At 46.5% G+C, this 20,846-nt stretch overlaps 1 protein-coding gene across 3 annotated transcripts in view; it reads left to right on the top strand.

Annotated features, from left to right (window-relative positions):
- Pknox2 (PBX/knotted 1 homeobox 2) overlaps positions 1-20,846 on the top strand; it is a 297,178-nt gene that overhangs the window by 238,437 nt on the left and 37,895 nt on the right. For all 3 annotated transcript variants that reach the window (XM_076924651.1, XM_076924652.1, XM_076924649.1), the window contains one exon: positions 11,961-12,132. In XM_076924651.1, the coding sequence (XP_076780766.1) occupies positions 11,961-12,132 (172 nt within the window). The remainder of the gene's footprint in view (positions 1-11,960; positions 12,133-20,846) is intronic.

The raw sequence follows: 20,846 nt of genomic DNA, 5'->3' as shown, positions 1-20,846 counted from the left end.
TGTGTATGTAAAGCATTATATTAAGTCCTGAAGGCATTGCTCGACGAAGAAATGTGCAGGCGGGGGACAGGGGGAGGGGGAGGGGAGAGGGAGAGGGAGAGGGAGGGGAGGGGAAGGGGAGGGGAGGGGGGAGGGATGGACATAAAGTGTAGCTGAAATATAAATTTGGCACATAGTAAGGGATCTAATAATGTATCTAAATATCTGGCTTTAGGCATCTGCCCTGTGTGGGAGAGTCATACTTTCCCAAGGGAGGCAAACTCTGAGAGAATGGCATCAAAGTCCTCCTTGCAGGGGCTGAGCTGAGAGATACTAGGAAGTCAGTGTCCCTAGGATGAGGCTAGACAAGTGGCAGGGGTCCTGTTGTGCCTGTCCTCTGCAGCAGCTTCCTGGCCTGGACCCTGGGAACTGCCATTTTCTAACGATGCGTCACTGAGGGAATTTGTCCACCCTGTGACCAAAGAGTGTTTTGGCTACAAGTAAGTGACCCTAGGGCTTAACTCTTTGTCTCCACTGGCACTATGCTTGGTCATTTACAGAATGTGTTGGGTAAGGTGGCCTGAGGATAGCATGAGGGAGATGGAGTCATTCCAAGGAAGAAATTGGGACCAGAGCTCTGGGCGAAGGCCTCTGAAGTACTAGATACAAGGGACAGATGTTCCAGGCTGTGTCCTTGGCGAGGCTTTGTGAACTAGAAACTTTAGTGACCATTGCATGCTGATCTGAAGCAGCTGGCTTTGCTGGCGTGGGAAGTAACATCTTAGCTAACGGCTGTCACCAGGGGTCCCAGTCTACTGGGGCCATTATCTGGGAAGTGGTAGCATGCTCTAGTTTCTCTGGTTCCAAGGGGAGCCCATTCTATCCCCTTCCCACTGGCACCTGAAGGCTCTTGGCCCATGCTTAGTTTCTACACAGGTTATTGGGAGGCCGGCGGGATACAGCTACCTTATTCTGGAGCAGTTTATGTGCTTAGAAGATAAATGCTGTGCCCACACCACTCAGTCCTAGTCTAGGTTGAGCTGAATTGCCCACAGATTGTGTTCACACCCCACCTAGGCATAACTTACTAATAAGAGATCCAGGAATCTAGAAGCCCAAGTATCCTCACAAGGTCATGCCCTGTTTGGTAATCAGAGGCCTCAATGACAAAAGGCTACGACTGAGATGCATACTCCACTGTCTCTCCTTACAAAAGGGCAAAGTAGTCAGTACTGGGTCTCCCCAGTAGTGCAGATGAGGTGGGTGGAGTGGGAGAAGAGCATCCTGGGGCTTTAGGACTTCTGTCTCCAAAGGCTTCTTACCCGTTCAGCTAACCCAACCCACTCCTTTATTAACTAGCAACACTCCGAATTTCTTAGACACTGGTCCACTTCATGGTCGTGTGGAAAGAGCATAGACTAAGGCTTCCAACTCTGTCAACCTTATAGAGTAGACATCCAAAGAGAAAACTGAAGGGAGAGGAGACAGAGACAGAGAGACAAACAGAGAGATGCAGAGAGCCTGGCACATCAAAAAACGAAATCATTATGATATCCCAACAATGTGGGTGTAGCCTTGTTCCCACACAGAAATGTTATTAGCAGATGTACTTCTGGACACCTATCTGATACAACAGAGATTTCTTGTCTGTGAAAGAAAGAGGGAAACGCAGTGATTCAAATTAGCGTATGGGGACCAGTGAGATGGCTCAGCAGGTACAGGGGCTTGCTGCTCTAAGCCTGATGACTTGAGTTTGATCCCCAGAACCCACATGGTAGAAAGAGAGAACAAAATCTTCAAGTTGTCCTTTGACTTTCCCATGTGCACCCACCCACCCACCTAAATAAATAAATAAATAAATAATCTAAATTACTGCATGGATCTAATAATGCAAATTAGAGATGGAAGATTTCAATATTCGGAATTTGGACATTCAAGTTTATGTTTCAAATCACTTATTTGTTTAATAAAATTATTCGACCACCCAGCAAGCATATCAGGTTGCTATTCAGACGAATGGGTGTTTTAAGTGCTTAAGGGTAGATTTTAGTGTTTTATAAGAGCTTCTTATAACCCAACAAGTGCCACCAAAATCTGTGTGGGTGAGAGTTCAGTCCCTGCCAGTGACCAAGGCGAAGTGGACAGAACTTCTTTTACCTCCCCTAACTGCATCCTCTGCTGCAGTGTGATCTCTCTCTCTCTCTCTCTCTCTCTCTCTCTCTCTCTCTCTCTCTCTCTGTCTCTCTGGTCTGTCTCTCTCTGTTTCTCTCTCTCTCTCTCTCTCTCTCTCTCTCTCTCTCTCTCTCTCTCTGTGTGTGTGTGTGTGTGTGTGTGTGTGTATGTGTGCATGTTACACAAATGTGCATGTAGACAGACAGCGGGATACAGAGAAGACTCTGACATTCCTGGGTCCCACACTCACCGTCCCACCCACCTGGGGGAAGAGAGCTAGGTTGCAGCCCAGGAACCCTAACAGATGCAGCTCCAATTTAGCAACAAGAAAAAGTCCTCTCCAAGGCAACCCAGGCGAGCATACCGCCCACTGGGCAGGACTAAAAATAATCCTGCATGCTTTCAGCGTCACACCTGAAGTAAAAATACATCCAACCAGGGGCTTCTGGCTCTTCTCCCCACCCTGCTCCGTTCTCTCCATCTGGTGCTGTTGAAGTGGGGAGAAGGAGAGGCTGAACACGCACCTTTTTTCACACCCCACCCCAAGACCTTCCAGCCCTCCCACCCACATACTCCAGCAGAAGCGGGTCCTTTTACAGCAACTGTGTCCGCAAGCTGTCGGATGGCTAAATCTGACTCTAGCATGCCCAGTAATGACAGATTCTAAGCCAGAAAGGACTTCGGGCTCTTGCCTCAGAAACCTCATTGCTGTAGTTACAAGGCTTGCCTCATTTGAGCCTTCCCATTCATCAGTGGTCAGAGCTTTATTGATCCCCTGCTAGTGCTATTCTGTCTCTACATTCATTGGGAATTTAGAAAGTTGTCAGGTCACAGACAGCAGTTGTTCGGTATGTAGTAAGTGACTTCTAGGTACAACAGCTGTGATTAGTAGGAATTTAAGAAATCAATGTCATAGGGAAATATGAAATTCTTATTGATAGTATTTATTATTATTATTATTATTATTATTATTATTATTATTATTATTATTATTGAAAGAAAATAAAGGAGCTTTGGCTGGGCCTGGTGGCTCATGACTTTAAGTCCAGCATTCAGTAGACTAAGACGGGAATATTGCTGGAGTTTGAGGCTGCCAGCCTGAGCAACATGGTAAGTTCAAAGTCAGCCTGGGAGTGATAACAAAACCCTGTCTCAGTAGCTCAAAAGTGACATAGAGAGCAGGGGACGTCATGACCAAGAAGCTATTGAGACTACAATCAGAAGGACAGCAGAAAAGACTGGTTCCCTGACACATGACTTGCTTATAGTTTTCCCTCACAAAACTAGAAAAACCACTCGCTGACATTGAGCGCATGATGTCGGGCTGGAGAGATGACGGCTCAGTGGGGTAAAGTGTCTGAGCTCAACCTCAGTTCGGCTGCTCAATACCCACGTGAAAGTTGGTGTGTCCGTCCGTGCATGACTGTAACACCAGCACTGGGTGAGGATAGAGTGAGGACAGCAGGTCTCTGGGCTTGCTGGCCAGTCACCCTAGCCGAAACAGTGAGCTCTAAGCTCAGCAGAAGACTGTGTCTCAAAGACTAAAGTGGAGGTGAACAGAGGAAGTAGATCTCTGTCCTTCATGTGTGCATTCAAAAGAGGGAGGGAGGGAGGGAGGGAAGGAGGGAGGGAGGGAGGGAGGGAGGGAGGAAGGAAGGAAGGAAGGAAGGAAAGAAGGAAGTTGATTTTGCATCCTGAAAACAAGGCATCTCTCTCCCCTCTCTTTCTGAGCCTTTATCAAAATTAGTACATGGGCTTGTTTTCCAGCCAAATGAGTCAGCAGACAGGAAAGAGAAATGTATGGAAGTGGATGGTATCATTGTTGCTTTGCATAAAGACGTCTACATACCTCTGGGGAGATGGGGGTATGAACGAGTAGTAATTGGGTGCCCAAGACTGTTAACTATGTATAAGAGGAATTATCTCTGCTATATAAAAGTAGAGACCGAGGCTCAAGACATGCTATAACCTGCCCAAATATCATGCCGCTGTCTCCAAAGTCTGTCTTTGTTCCAAATCCCCCAGCCTCCAACTGTAAATTGAATGAATCCAGGAGAGAAACCCAAGCATTGCCTGGGATGGCTGTGAAGGAGTTAGAGAAAGTCATCGAGGGTCTTCACAGGAGAGATAGTGTGTGGAGTTGGGTTCTGCCAGTCCTTAGAAGGACTTGGAGGAGGAGCTCGGGAACAGGAAGCTCAGGTGCAAGAAGTCACCGGAGCCCAGTGCAGAGTCAAAGAGTCGCTGGAGCACAGCCTTTTGGAATATTGTCTCTGTGATCCCAGTGTTCTCTGGCCTGGGATACTAGCAAGAAAGCATCACAATGCCAGTCCCTGGGTAGAGTCTCCCGCATGGCACACCATGTGTGTGCCTTTGGCAACCATGTATGCCAATAAGGGTAAGCAGTAGCTTTAATGCCAGCCCCACTCTTAGTGTCCCACCTCGTCGAACCCTCTGGCCAACAGATTAGTATCTTTTGGAGCAGGCTAACCCAGTCTGTGACTTTGTCATGTTACATTGTTTCTACCCAGAAGTCTCTATCACATATCATCCACTCCACACTCTGTTTATCAACCTGTCCCATCTGGGAAGGGCTCTCACTACCCTGTCCCCTTTTGGAAGGAACCCAGGGTTATGGGAGGAGTGGGCACTGAGCCTGGGCTTCCTCTGCCCACACCTCAGCAAAATGTGTTCAGCCGGGCAAGGGTGCTGGGGGAGGCTGGAAGCTCTGTGGATGTCCATGGGGGTGGGAGGAGGAGGTGGATAGCCTAGTCAGGTGGCCACAGACTGGCTGGACCCATCATTGATGTCTGTAGTTTGGCCAAGGTCACAAGGAAAGATACAGCTGAGACACTCAGAAGGGACAGAGGCTTGACTGTGAATCACAGGATTTATCCCCCAGAGCACTGTCAGTAATGTCCCAAGGCCTAGGACTATCCCTCCGCCCCTCCCAATCTGCGGTGGCCCCTGTTTCTAACTGTGTGTCTATTCTGACACTGTCACTCTTCTTTTTTCATATCCCAGCCTCTCTGAAGCTGTTTGCATTCTTTCCCATCCTGTTTCTTCTCTTCCACTAAGTAGGAAAAAAAATTTTTTTTAATTAAAAACAAAAGAAACAGCACAGCCAAGTTGTCTATGGAGGAAGAAAGGGAACCGGGAATGGACCCAACTGTCTTTGCCTGAATCCTTTCCATAAAGAGACATGTGCTGCAGTCATCATCAAGTCAGATAAGAGCGTGCAAGACTAGCCAGGCGGTGGTGGTGCACGCCTTTAGTCCCAGCACTTGAGAGGCAGGTGGATTTCTGAGTCCGAGGCCAGCCTGATCTACAGAGTGAGTTCCAGGACAGCCAGGGCTACACAGAGAAACCCTGTCTCGAAAAAAAAAAAAAAAAAAAAAAAAAAAAAAAAAACCCAAACAAACAAAAAAACAAGAACAAAACAAAACCAAACAAACAAAAATAGAGCGTGCAAGACTGCCAGAGACTGTGGTATCTGCTCCGGGTCTTTGCAAACTTTAAGAAAACTGATCAACCCAGTCTTTGCTAAGAACCTGTCTTGAAGTGGGAGAAGGAAAAGAGCTTTGTGGACTCTTGCCAGCTCTCAGAGGTCTCAGTGAGGTAGGGGAAGCAACCTCTGGCCCTGAAAAAAGCCTCTTGATCTTGGCAGAGGGACCATCTGGAACCTAGGGTTTTGAGGCTTTCGGTTGCTTGGGGAGTGGTGGGACCATCCAGTGCCCTACCATGTCTGATCCATCTGCTTCCCCTGGGGGGAGCAGTTCCACCCAGTTAGCCACACACGGGGCACTCTTGACCAGCCTATTTGGGTGATGTAGAAAACACGAAGGCAGAAGTGTCAGAAGTAATTAAACCAAACGATGACTTAAACCCCTGTAGAAATCAACACATCCGGTTTAATCACCTCCTTAAGCTAGCACAAGGCTTCAATTCTACGGAGAGGGCTTCTTTATTTCTTTGGATCGTTAACGGGAACTACATACCTTGAGCTCGGTTTCAGTTCGGATGCTCCCGGGGAGAGGTGATGAGGGTGGGGGTAGGGCGCGCGGGGGCGGGGGCGGGGGTGGGGGTGGGGGGCAGGCTCCGAAAAGAGAAGAGGAATAATACCTGAACCCATCCCTTCTCCCCCTCTCCAGGAGACAAGCCTTGTCTCTCCCGCCCTCCTGCCTCTGTCCGAGCTCCCAGCACCCAGGCGGAGGCTCGGAGGCTCGGTGCTGAATGTGCTAAATTAGGCCATTAGAGAAATTCATTTCTCTTTATTAGTCTGTGTCAAATCCTTTTTATTAGTGGCTGGAAACGACCTCTCTTCTGCAGTAAAATGTCATGCCAGTTCACTCCTTTTATTTGTTCTGCACTGACGAGGCTCAAACTCTCACTGAATTAGTGCAGCGAGATTTATTTCCTCCAAATTTTGAACGGCTTAAGAGAGATTGGGGTGGTGGGGAGAGGGAGGTGCGGTCAGGAGGGAGGTGGCCTGCGGGGGGGGGGGAGCAGAGTTGGGACTAGGATGGGGAGGGAGAAGGTGAGCTCCTGTGGAGGTCAAATGTCCTCTGGTCACTAGAAATAAAGTCTAATGGCCATCTCTCATATCTTGTTCGTCTCCTGGCCCCAGGGACTAAGTGCCCACATTTCTGCTTCAAGCTTCTGAAAGGTGTTGATTCACAGACAAATGAAGCTCGACAGCAGGGAGAAGGGACTCCTTAAAGCCCATGTTTTTGAGCTGGGCATGAAGTTCACTAGTAAAGCACTTGTCTGATTATGCATGGGAGCCTACATTTGGTCACCAGCACTAAAAAGCAAATATTCTAGCCAGACAGAATGCCCTGCTGGAAACTGAGCTCACACAGAGTCTGAAGCCACTTGATTTAAAGCTGCCATGTATAGGGGTGTGTGTGTGTGTGTGTGTGTGTGTGTCTATGTGTGTCTATGTGTGTGTGCATGTGTGCAAATGTGTGTGTGTGCATGTGTGTGCATGTGTGTGTGCGTGTGTGTATATGTATATTTGTGTGCATGTGTGTCTGTGTGTATGCATGTATGTATGTGTGTGCATGTGTGTGTGCATGTGTGTGTCTGTGTGTGTGCATGTGTGCATGTGTGTGCATTGTGTATGTATGTATATTTGTGTGTATGTGTGTGTATGTATGTGTGTGTGCATGTGTGTACATGTTTGTATATGTGTGTGTATTTGTGTGTATGTGTGTGTGCATGTGTGTGTATGTGTGTGTATTTGTGTGTATGTGTGTGTGTATTTGTGAGTATGTGTGTATGTGTGTGTGTATTTGTGAGTATGTGTGTATGTGTATGTGTATTTGTGTGTATGTGTGTGTGTGCATGTGTGCATGTGTGTGTGTGTGTGTGTGTGTGTGTGTGTGTGTGTGTGTGTGTGTGAAGTTCTTTCCCCTATTCCATCCCCGAAGTCATTTCCATGCCAGGTTGCTTAGGTGCCGGCTTCCATGGACCTATCCATATTTAAGGATGAAGCAGAAGTTGCTGGAAAGCACTACTCAATGGGCCCCAATAGGAGCTATGGTGTCTTCTTCACTTATGCAGGGATCAGGAAAGGTGGCTTAGAAAACAGAGGTCAAAAATTAGGCAGGTAAATGCAGAAGGGACAATGGCTCATGTGCAACTGCTCTGGGGACAGTCTTAGAAGGCCAAGGCCATGACTGCAGCCCTGGAACCCCCCCATCAGAATCACTGCCTCCTTGAACCTCTCTTGGGGGTTCAATGTAGTCCTTAGCTGTCCCCATGTAAGTAGGAGTGAGCTGAAGGATAACACATGGGGTCCATTCATAGCCCCACTGGCTTGGCACAGTTCCCAAGGATGGGCTCCTGTGTCCGTGGGATGAGGCAGTCACAGGAGCCTGAGGAAGGGGGAGGTTTGGGGAATTGACAATGCTTCTCTCCTGCCCAGTGCTCAGACCATGAGGGGGAGCAGGAGGCCAGGACAATCCTGTGGAATCTACCCTGGACCGTAGCCAACATAAAAAAATATAGAAAATATCACCTAGTGTTAGATGGCTCAGTGAGTCAAGGCATTTACTGCCAAGCCTGGCAACCTGAGTTCAGTCTCCAGGATTCCACAAAGTAGATGGAGGGAGTTAGCTCCTGCAGGTTGTCCTCTGGCCCCCATATGTGCAGTGTGGCACAGGCACATCTCCAATAAACAAGCAAGCAAATAAATATAGTATACACCCCCAATAAACAAATAGCCAGATAAGTAAATAAGTGTATAAATAGTGCACACCCCCATAAATAAATAAGCAAATAATGGTTTTTGTTTTTTTTGTTTTTTTGTTTTTTTCGAGACAGGGTTTCTCTGTGTAGTCCTGGCTGTCCTGGACTCACTCTGTAGAACAGGCTGGCCTCAAACTCAGAAATCCACCTATAAGCAAATAATGTATACCACGATAGATAAATAAATAAATAAATGTAATGAGAGATGGGAAGAAAATAATCCCCAGTGAAATGAAAGAGCCCCAGGTATGCCCCCCCATGTCCATTCTAAGGATATCTGACATCTGCAAGTGAAAGGTTTGTAATACAGATCCATATGACGGCTTTGCAGAAGAGGGTATGTAGCTCCCCAATGCGTTTGGCACCACCACCTCCTGCCCCACCGCCAGCCCTGCAAGCCTGGCTCTGTGGATCTGCCTTGGGCCCACTAAGTACGTCACAGCCATAGCCTGACCCCTGCTGCTCTGTTAGCTACATCTTTTCCACTCCTCTCTGCTCCCCACTCCACTATCACAGGTGGCTGTATCAGCCACCTCAGAGTGCCTTGCTTTCCCTGCTCCTGCCGGTAACACCTCTCCTCAGCCTTTTGCATGGCTGCCCCCTCATCATTCCAAGCTTAACTTAAATGTACCTCCTCAGAGAGGCCCTCCCTGACCATTCTAAGAAAAGCTGCTTGCTCCTCCCTGCTGAGGCAGGAGGAGGAGGAGAGGAAACCTCTTCCCCTCTCTATGCTTGTAGCTGGAGCCCTGAATCCTAGCAGGCCCCACCTACCCATCCCACATGTCACTCACGCTGTGCACACAGAAAACACAACTCCGCACATATACGCCATACAGGTAAGGCATACAAAACCCAGCCCCCGGGGTGCACGGACACAGCACTATGTGCGTACACATTGCGTGAACACAGTCTCACATTCACACACAGTGAAACAAACATGCTGGCACAGGACAAACACTTGCTTTGTGGAGAGCCTGCACTCAGCTCCAGTCTTCCCCCCCCAACATCCCCCACCTCTCTATTTGGTTAGCATCTGCCCCCCTCCCTCTAGCCAGTGAAGAAGGAATATGCAGTGACGGCGTAGCTACTGTGGGCTGGGGCATAGGCTGCACCCCCACCACCTGGCACGATGCTCCGGATTATTAGTTCCTGGTAATTTAGTGCCCTTGTACAGAGACGATTTGTGCCTTTCACTCCTAATTGATCTAGTGGCTGTTTAAATGGCAGCAGGCATCTGTTGAGAGTAGGAAGGTTCATAAGACGCAATAATTCATAACGCCGTCTGGAATTTGCCTTTCATGGCCCTCAGCTAAACCACTGCAGGGCTCTGCTTAAATTACAGCCACTGAGGCTTTCTTTGGTATTCCACTCAGGGCCAGGAGAATCTTGCATTAAACTGGGATCAGGTTAGATTAGACCATAATATGCCGCAGTATTGGAGGCTGCAAATGAAGACTTACACTGGAGTTTAACCCTTCACCCGATGTTCTCTTTGTCTTCTGCTGGGTAGATAAATTTGCCCATTGTTTTCCCCTGTCAGCTCCTTCCTGGGTACAACAGAGCTTTCTGGCAATTCTTGGATGCACAAGAACAAACCTTAACTATCGTCCCTCTCTTTCTTGGTTACGAGTATTCTAAGCCCAGTACATAGCCCTGGGGCCTAGGAGTTTGTGCAGCAGCTCTCTAAACAAGGATGAGCCCGTCCTGCAGTTGAGTGGAAAGACCTAGGCAGGATGAGGCTAAGCCTTCCCTGTCCGTTTCTGGCCATAATTTTTAGGATTCAGGGTGGGACAGACATCAGGGCTTCCCCTAGTCTACTGGTGGACGCTGAATATTCTGTGCTGGCTAGATATTTAGTTCTGTTCTCAGTGCATCCACCTGGGGAGGAAGCAATGTCTGTTCTCCTTTTCAGGACTGTGTTCTTCAACATGGTGGTCGTTAGCCACACGTGACTATTTAAATTTGAATTAATTAAAATTCAATAAAATTAAACATTTAACATCTTAGTTACGCTGGCCATATTTCAGGTGTTCATTGGCCTCCTGTGGCTAGCGGTTCCTGTGTTGGATGGTGCAAACTTCGGAACATTTGCATCTCTGCAGAAAGTTCCATCGGACAATGCTAAGCAGAGCATTCCTGTGGCAGAATACCAACAGCTAGGTCCAGCACATGCTCCTCTTCCTCTCCTACGAAATGTTGCTGTGTAGAAAATAAACAAGCAGATGTGGTCTCGGGAGTACGAGAAGATAGACCAGGAGATGCAGATACTTTCTTGGAAGAACGGGGGAGGAAACTGGGGTTCTCTCCATTCCAAAGTCAACAACCTAGCCAACATGGAAGTATGTACTTCAAAAACAAGTGTGATGTTTGTTCATGTATGTATGAACACACAACATCCATGTTTGACAAATGTTTGTGAAGATTCACGCACATTTGCCAGACTCTGGATATTCAGGAGTGGATAGATAGGTTTGATTCCTGATTAAAGTCTAGGTCGGGAGGCAGATCATAAGCCAAAAACTCAGAGATTTGGAGGAGAGGTTTTAGACAGTGTGTAGCCAGGGAAGCTTCCAGGAGGTGGTGATCTCTATGCTAAGACCCACAGATCTATTTGGTTAAACATTTCTGCTCATATAGGCACACACACACACACACACACGCACACACACACACACACACACAGAGAGAGAGAGAGAGAGAGAGAGAGAGAGAGAGAGAGAGAGAGAGAGAGAGAGAGAGATCATTGATTCGGTCACCAGATCTTTTTAAAGTGCCTTCTACGAACATACATGGCAAGATTCTTGGATATGACAATCATACACAGAGGCTATCCTGGAGTAAAACAGAATGATGTGAATAGCAATTTAATTACAGCTGTGCTAAGGGTTTGGTGATGGAAGTGCAGGGAGATGTTACAGATGCAACTGGAATATCTGACGAAAATCTGCCACAGACATGGGCATATGTGGGTGAGTTTGAGGGCTCATGTATTTCACCCTGTGTATATTTTTATACATATCTGTTGCCCTCAGCTGGCTTCAGATTTGCTCTCTCTCTCTCTCTCTCTCTCTCTCTCTCTCTCTCTCTCTGTGTGTGTGTGTGTGTGTGTGTGTGTGTGTGTGTGTGTGTGTGTTTCTATAATGGACGTATCCAAGACAAAGTACTGACCTAGACGGCACTACGGATCTTAGCTTGTATGTCACCTAACATTAACATTCACATTCAAGAATTCTCTAGAGAGTTCCCACATTTCCTTCCTGGACTCATGCTGAGTTTGAAATGAACATCGACCTCTTTGAAGAGTTATAGCACCTCCATTGCTGCTTATCTGACCACAGGGAAAAGATGGGCATCCTATGAGAGCCCAGGAGTGGGTCCTTCATTCCAGAGATGAAAATGCTGCCACTTTGGAAGACCCTAGGGACTGGGACATTCTCAAGGAGTTGGGCTCTGGGAAAAGCACTGATGGGATTTCTGGACAGGGAGCCTGGTGGCGTCTCAGCCCCACCAGCAGCCTGGTCTCTGTGTGCGCATGTGTGAGCTCTTGATGTCCCCCGCAGGCACCCTCTTTTTCCGCTCCTGACGCTGCTGTTTGAGAAATGTGAACAGGCCACCCAGGGCTCAGAGTGCATCACCTCCGCCAGCTTTGATGTGGATATCGAGAACTTTGTCCATCAGCAGGAGCAGGAACACAAACCCTTCTTCAGCGATGACCCAGAACTGGACAATCTGGTAAAGACCCTCTACCCTTCATCCCAGCTCCAGTCTTCCCAACCTGTGATCCCATCCCAAATATTCTAAAAGTGTTCTTTTCATTAATTGATTCAACGAGAGATTTTGAGTGTCCACCATGGAACAGGCATCATGTGTACTGTCTCATGGTTGAGAACCAAGTCCCAGTGTTTTTAACCGAGATTCTAGCTTCCGGCTTTGCTACCAGAGTTTCCTCCATTTCGACCTCTGGTGGCACCAGCATCTGCACATCTGCTACCTTACAGTTCAAATAAGTGAAGAAAGGAGGGACTAGCAGCCAGATTGCCAAAGGTAGCTATTCTAAGTTTGCACTTAGAGAACGGGTGGCTACGTGCTCCTGTGGTTGGCAGAAGAGGCAGAAATGTGTGAGGGTAGGAGGCATGTTCAAGCAGGTCAATATGGAGGAAGACCTGGTCCTGCTGGGAGATTTAACAAAGGTTCTGCCCTCTTATTGGACACAGTAGATCATACCTCTAAATAGTTTGCTGCTCAGATAAGCACTGCATCCTGTAAAATACTAGTTCCTGGTCTGCACTGTGGAACTGTGATTTTATAGACTTGCTAATCTACATTTGACGCTTTCAAGGCAACCGCCATCATTAGCTCTGATGACTGCCATGTTGGATGAGATCCTGAAGTCCTCATCTAGTCTGCGAATTGTACAGAAGAGAGGTGTTGGCAAGGCCATTGTGCTTGCACGTCATACTGAGTAGTCTCCTGGAATTATTACCTGATGTTTTGTTTTGTTTTGTTTTTTCTGTGTGTGAACTGCCCAGATTATCACAGCAAATTTGGAAACTGCAAACCTGCTCCTCAACACAGACACATTGATGGATGGTAGTGCTGGCCCCTTCCGCCCAGAACTTAGCTCCCCCAAAGCAAAAGAGTTAGGGAAGTAAAAGTGACGACAAAAGAAAGCACAATGACATGTTCACACACATGTACATGTATACATGAGTACACACACGTACACACACACGTATCCTGTACATCTACAGAGCAGATAAATGGCTTCGGTATTAATTTTGGACTGAAAATTACTCAAATCACTGATGCTCCTGGTATCCAGCTCAGTACTTTGTGGAGTCGAAGATAGCTACCAGGAGAACCCACGCTGGCCTGGAGGTTTGTGGTATTGCGATGATTTAAAAGTGGGAGCAGGAAGAAGTACTTACTGGCTGCCAGGAATATTAGTGGACGTTCCCAAGTCCACCTCTACTCATCCCTGGTTCTTTCTCTTCCCTAGCGGGCGTTGCTGGTCCTCCAGCTGGTGGAGGCCCAGGCCAACTTAGCCCTGCCCTGCTCCTCAGCTAGCTGGAATTAGAAGACTCTGCAATTTGGAAAGGAAAGCCACAAATTTAGCCTCAGGCAGCTATGGAGCAAGGAGAGAGCTCTTTCGAAAAGTCGGGATGTGCTGGGGAGAGGGTAACTGCATGTGTGCACACATGTCATGAGCCTTGCGTCATCATTCATTTTCTGTGTGACCTTGATGACCAAACCCCTTGGTGCTCAGTTTCCTCATCTATAGAGCTAACTATACCTATGTCATATGACTGTGATAAATTAGTGGGATGACTCATAGACCTGGCCCTTAAACATGCTTTGCATCTGGCAATTCATCCCAATGTGGTATGGTGTTCTAGATCCTTACCTCCTGGTTGCCAAAGATACAACATGGTCAGGAGCCTAAAACTTTTAGGATAGGATAGGGGGGTCCAACAGTGCCCTTTGCCACTGGCTCCTAGCCCTATGTCAAAAGGAGGAGATGCAGTGGCCAGGCACAGGAGCCATCATTAGGACGAGAATCATGTCACCCGCACAGCCGAGAGAGATGCACATAATTAGAAATTAGAAAAAGGTCAGATCCCGTTATTACCAGCTCAATCAGCTGCCGAGTGCCACAGCCAGTTAATTTGGCATCTGTATTTTTTACAACCCCGCACACGTAGCCCAACGGACTGTAACTCTTTCTCCGGACAGATATACTGCGCAGCCAAGCAGGGACATAAAATGAGGGACCCCAAGCAAATGAGCTGAGATAATTGAGAGATTTATTTTTTATATATGTGTGTGTGAGGGCAGCTTTCCTTTGCCCTTGAATATTGACTTTCATAGATGGTATTGCCAGGAGGGCACTTGGGTCCCCCAAATCTTTGCCCCTCCAAAGGTCCTCTCTGAACACCGTCCTCCGGCGTCTCTCTTGACCCTCCCCTGCTTTCTCCCACCTCTTGGGGAGCCCCTAACTGTTCTTTCTTCCCTCCCCGTAGCTCTTTGCCTGTCACACCCTCCCGTGCTCCTCACAGTCTCCCAGAGCTGCTTTTCCAGACAAGTCTCCATGGAAACAGCTGAGTCAGCTCTCCCAGTACCGCCCCAAATTTCTGAGGATCCAAGTTAGAGATTTCTGCGGGAGGGAATCCTGGAGGCTTGTTGCTCTACAGCGCCTCTATTGGGAGGAAAGCGTAATTACAAAAAGGTTGGGGTTAGAAACCCAACCTTAGAAAAGGTGTCCACTCTCATCTTTTACACACAGAGATCCTCACATCCACAGAAGAGAGCCCTGCCTGGTCTTTGACTCCTGATTTGGTGCCTCTCCTACTGGCACTCCACCTCTCCCTGGTGACAATAAAGCCCTCGTTTCTACATAAGAGAATGACACCAATATGTCTCCCTGGAGCTCCCACTAGGACCATCCCCATGTCCATTTCTGTGCAACGGGGGACAGCTTTCTACTCTCAGGTGGTTAATCAGGAATCCCTGGTGAGCCCCCTGGGGTCTACTACAATTCCTATGTCATATTTCCTTCTTACCTGGCCTCCAGATCCGACACCCTCCCTGGGCCCGGCAGCTTCTGACTGGCACTTGGTAAAGTTTGTAAAATTTGCAAGTTCCCCAAACCCCTTTGAAAGGTAAAAGCTTTTTGTTTTATAAAATCTGATTTACAGGCCCCTGGTGCAAGGCCAAGGTTTTATATATTATGCAAGATTTCAAACTAAGGCTGTAAAACGTACGGTTTCAGTTTCATGCATGGAATTTTTTTATGTGTAAATTTTTTAACATTTATGGGGCACGTTTTAATGAGACTCTGGTGTGGCTCCAGGGACAGATTATAGCTGCCTGACCGCAAAGCCAGTTCCAAAATGGGGCCTCCCAGGCCCCTGGGCCTACTCTGAAGAGACAGGCCTGGAGGCCAGAGGCTAGGAGTGAGGAGTCACACTAAGGAGCAAGCCCAGAGCTGCAGGCCCACAGAGACCTCAGCCAGCCCTGATCTGAGAGTTACTCACCTCACCCCCCAGTCCAGGCTCCTGCCTAGAAGGGAGCTGAAAACCTCACAGACGACACCAGAAACAGCAAAAGAAATAAGAATATCAATGATGATGATAATTAACATTTATAGACTACTTACCGGTACCAGGTGCTATCCTAAATTATTTGCATCTATTATCTTATTTAAAACTCACATAGCTTGATATTAATATTAACAATATTATCCCCATTTTGCTGGAGTCACTTGCTTTAATTCTCAGACCACTCCCCCCTCAGTCTTTCTCTTTCATATACTCTGGTGTGTGTGTGTGTGTATGTGTGTGTGTGTGTCTGTGTGTGTCTCTGTGTGTGTGTGTCTGTGTGTCTGTGTGTGTCTCTGTGTGTGTGTGTCTGTGTGTGTGTGTGTGCGCGCGCGCGTGTGTGTGTGTGTTTGAGGTTTTCTTTCTGGTGGCCTGGAGCTCACCAATTATGCTACACTGTCTATCCAAAATGTCCCAGGGACCCCCCTCTCTCCAGCACGGGGATTACAAGTGCAGGCCACCACGTCCATCATCTTTATGTGAGCTCTGAGAATAGAACTCAAGTCCTAATGCTTGTGCCACAAGCACTTAACCAGCCCTATAGCCCTCATTTCAGGAAGTGAGATAACACATGGGATCATGCAACCATGGACAAAACAGAGAAGAGAACGAAGCCACGAAATGCAGCTCCAACTCTTAACTATCACACATACACACACACACACACACATACACACACACACACACACACACACACACTGGCTTCTGACACATGTCTAGGAGAGGAGTCAGGCTTTGCTTCTGTTCTTCTCTTAACCATGTCTCCTTCGATCCTCAGTACAACCGAGAGTCCCTTTTTATTTAATTTGTGGTGTTTGAGGTCAACGTAGAACCTTGCATGTGCTAGGCGAGCACCTGCCAGTGAGCTCCAATCACCCCAAGACCAGTGTGTCACTATTATTTCATTTTATAGCTGAGGAAGTGAAGGTGCAGAGATTAAGAATTATTAAGAATTATTCAAAATACGGAGACAGAAACCTCTCAGCCTCCAAAGCCATCTCCTTGAGTTCCCCACTCGGCTCCCCAGGTTCTCATTCAAGCCCAGCAAGGGAGACGTTATCCCCATTTAGCAGAGAGAAAAATCAAGGACTAAGCATCCTGTAGCCAAGAAGTTACACAGTTGGGTTTGAAGAAAGTTTGTCTAACTGGAGAAGCTGAGTCCGAGACCTCCAGTCCCTCACTGCTTCTCCAAATTTTGATGCCATCCACGTGGAAGTGCCAGTCCTTGACACAAAGGTGCTTTAACTTGTCACCTGTGGTCACATCCATAAAATACCCATTTGTCTGGCAGTCCTCCAGCCCCTGACATTCACTTTCTTCTATGTTCCTCTTCTTATGCTAGTGACCTGGCACTCCCAGCTGGCCAAACCAGGCTGATGCAGGCCCAAAACATTCTTCATTAGGGTTTAGCTTTGGCTGCACCAGTGAACCACAGGAAATGTCAGCTCACACACTTTAGAAATGTGTGTACATAAGCTGCTTCTTCCTTACAAGAGCACCTACTTTCCCAATCTGCAGAAAGAGAAAATGGAAGGAGCTTGCCCCCAAGGCAAGAAATGGAGCAGGCTATCTGATCTCCCAGCTTCTGTTCCCTTATCTTTAGCAGAGTGATGGATAATCTCCCCTGTATCCCTGAGGTGAAGAGACTCAGATAAGATAATGGAGAGAGAAGCCTTTTGCAAACTGCAAACTGCTGTGTATACAGATGTTTTGAGAGACAAGGAGTCACCATCATCAAACGAAGAGGCCAAGACCTACAAGAGGGGCAGCCATTTAGAAAAGAACTTGAAGTTTGGTGTGGCCCGTGTGGGGGCATCAGGACAAGAATTTAACATTTATTAAACACCTAGGTTATATACCACAAACATTTGCAAACATGTTCTTACTCGATAATCACAACAATTTTAAACTGTAGACATTATTATCATCATAAATTCCATACATAAGAATTAAGCCACTTCTCCAAAATGCCCAAGTAACAAATAATAAATTCAGGACATCACAGCGTGCAGCTTTTTAGGAAATAAGTTGTCCCTGCCTTGGATACTTTCCTACGACTGTGGGATTATATGACACTACAATATAGGGCTGCAGTTTGTTTTGCTGTTTTGAAAGGGCCATCTCCGAAGAAGAAGGCAGACTCTTTATTTTGAAACAGAATGGGGAGAGAGAAGCTGGCATACTAAAACCTGGAGAATGGGAATTAAGGGCACCATTACATGTGGTGGTGATATTCAATCAGTGGCATTCTGGCTGGAGAGACGGCTGAGCCTTTACGAGCATTCACTGCTCTTCCAGGGACTTGAGTTTGGATCCTGGCACCCACACTGGGCAGCTCAGCCACCTGTAATTCCAGTTCCAGGAGATCCAGCACCCCCTTTTGGTCTCTGTGGACATCTGCACTCCCATGTTCAAACCCTCACACTGACACACACACACACACACACACACACACACACACACACACACACGATCAGTAATAAACTAAAATTTAAAAAAAAAAATAAATTAAGGGTCATTGTTAATAAGCTGAGAGACGTGGAGTAACTGTCTATGATCCAGATCATTTGGGGGGGAAAATAGCTTAATGAATCTGCACTTTTATTCTCACTTAGAGACAAAATAACAAAAGTTGATGCATAGAATGAAGGATGCTTCACTTACTGCAAATATAGAGAACCCCAGAAATCATTCTTTCAGTAGCCAAATAGGGTAGCCGTAGGAAAGATAGCGAAATGTGAGAAGTTATTCAGAGAAGGTTCTTTTGTTTTGTTTTTTTTTTAAGTATGTATCTGGGCCCTTGGGAAGTAGAGGAAAAAGGATAGAAGTTCAAAATCATCCTTGGCCACACAGGAAGTTCCAGGCCACCTGGGTTCCCTGAGACTCTGTCTCATCAAAACCAGAGAAAAGGAAAGAAAAAAAAAATGTCCTTGGTTCTTCATGATTGACAAAGTATTTTCACATTATTATCTGTTGGTCCTTAACAAATCTTGTAGATTAGAAAGGTTCCCTGTCTTTATTTTACAAACTAGGAGACTGAGAAAAAACAAACACATCCTGTACCTGTTCGCTGGTTCACAGAGAGCAAAGAGTGGGTCTGGCCTCAGCTCCAGTTGGCATGACACTGAACTCCGCAGTCTCCCTCCCCACCCCCGTGCACAGCATGACACATCTATTTCTCTAATATTGAAGAGGCCCTACATATTCATTGCCTCAGAGTACCGTTGTGATTTGCTCTGCCTTCTTAAATCTTTAAACCAATTCTTTTAGCCCATAAAATAGTAATCCTTCATCTGTGCTTTACCAGACCCCAGGCTATGACTGCTTCTGGCCCCTGTACATCAGAACTAGTTAAAACACACTGTGCATGTATTACATTCGAGCTAAGAATTCTGGGTGTATAGTATATATTATATAAAACATATATTATATGTTTGCTTTTTATTTTGTTTAATTTAGCTCTAGCTTTCCGTTTTGTTTAATAAATACATATTGGCTATATACGTAAATGAATAGGGGGACATGTTTGAGAGGAGGTATGTACGTATGTATGTATGTATGTATGTATACATGCATGCGTGTGTATGTATTCATTCATAAGACTACTTTAAAATGCTGACTTTTGGGGCTGGAGAGATGAATTAGTGGCTAAGAGCACAGACTGCTCTTCCAGAGGTCCTAAGTTCAATTCCTAGCAACCACATGGTGGCTCACAACCATCTGTAATGGGATCTGATGCCGAGACAGCTACAGCATATATATATGTGTGTGTGTGTGTGTGTGTGTGTGTGTGTGTGTGTGTGTGTGTGGTGTGTGTATGTGTATATATGTGTATATATATATATATATATATATATATATATATATATATATATATAATCTTTAGAAAAACTGTTGACTTTTAAAAGCAGAATATAGCTGGGGACACAGCTCAGTTACAGATCATTTGAGAGCACGTGAGAGCCCTTGTTCTATACCCTGCACTGCCTCCTCCTCCAAAAATTAAGCAGGATGTGATAGTCTTGCTAATGAAAGATGAGAGAAAGAAGAAAAGACAAAAACAGAAAGAATAGAAAAAGGGAGTGAAGGGTGGGAAGGGAGAGAGAAGAAAGAAAAAAAATAATGATAAAATTGGCTTTGTTTCAACAAAAACAGTTGAGCAATTGATTCAAGTTAGATGAAATTAAAAGAAGCAAGTTATGTCGATGGACGTACTAGATGTCCTTGGTGTTACAGAAGGCTGAGCAAGCCCTTTACATAAGGTGAGAGAGATCTGAGTCCTGTGTAAGGAAGAACTTCTTAATCAGCACATTAAAAGAACATAAGGGACAGTCCAAGACAGTGAGGTCGGCTCCCAATGGCAGGCACAGCAGGGAAGATGGCTGCTGCCACAGGTCCTAGGGGGTGTGTCTGCATACCCCCCTCACCCTGCAGGCCTCCACTTACCCCCCCCCAAGCCACACACCCTTTGTGCTACCATTGTTTTCATCGTACCCGACTCCTGAGACACCATAGAAGGGCAAAGCAATTTGGTCTCAGGTATAAGGTCACAAGGCTTCATATTGCCTACCAGCTGTGTGACCTTGGAATGAAAAATGCCTGTGAAGTTCATTGTCTTCCACTCTAAAATGTGGGCAATAAGAGGACTTGTCTGTGGAGGAGGTTGTCTAGAATAAATAAGACAGAGCATAGAACAGGCTTAACCCAGATCCAGACATACAGTAAGAAATATTTCAGTGTTGCTGTCAATCCACCCACAGATGTCTGCTGTGCACCCCACAGTATGCGGATTGCTCTAATAGTGGGCATAAGTCAAGACCTTCCAGGCTGAATCCAAGCAGGAAATGTAGACAAGAACAAGTCTTTCTCAAGTTCCTTTTGGTCCAAACTACTTAGACTAATATCACCACTTGTCTGTCCCGACTTCATGGAAGTGGCATCCATAGGATGAGACCTTGTGATGGAGCCCTATGTAAAGCTTCTGTCTGTGACCCCAAATTCTGATTTGGCACTCCAGAGAGTCTGTGAGTGTGTATGTGTGTGTGTGTGTGTGTGTGTGTCTGTGTCTGTGTGTCTGTGTGTATAGGTATACATGCATATGGAGGGCAGAGGACAACCTCAGGTGTTATGCAGAAGGTGTTGTCTATCTTACATTTTGAGGCAGGGTGTCTTATTGTCCTGAAGCTTGCTAATTCAGCCAGTCTAGATGGGCAGCCATCTGAGGGTTCTCCTGTCTCCCGAGGGCTCCCTATCACCGGCTATTATCCCTTTACACACCACACTCAGCTATTTAAATGTGACCTGGTGATCAAACCTATCCAGCAAATGCTTAACCAACTGAGAGCCGCT

This window comes from Arvicanthis niloticus, chromosome 26, assembly GCF_011762505.2.
Source record: "Arvicanthis niloticus isolate mArvNil1 chromosome 26, mArvNil1.pat.X, whole genome shotgun sequence".
NCBI classification, from domain to species: Eukaryota; Metazoa; Chordata; class Mammalia; order Rodentia; family Muridae; genus Arvicanthis; species Arvicanthis niloticus.
This window is presented reverse-complemented; position numbering and strand designations above follow the sequence as displayed.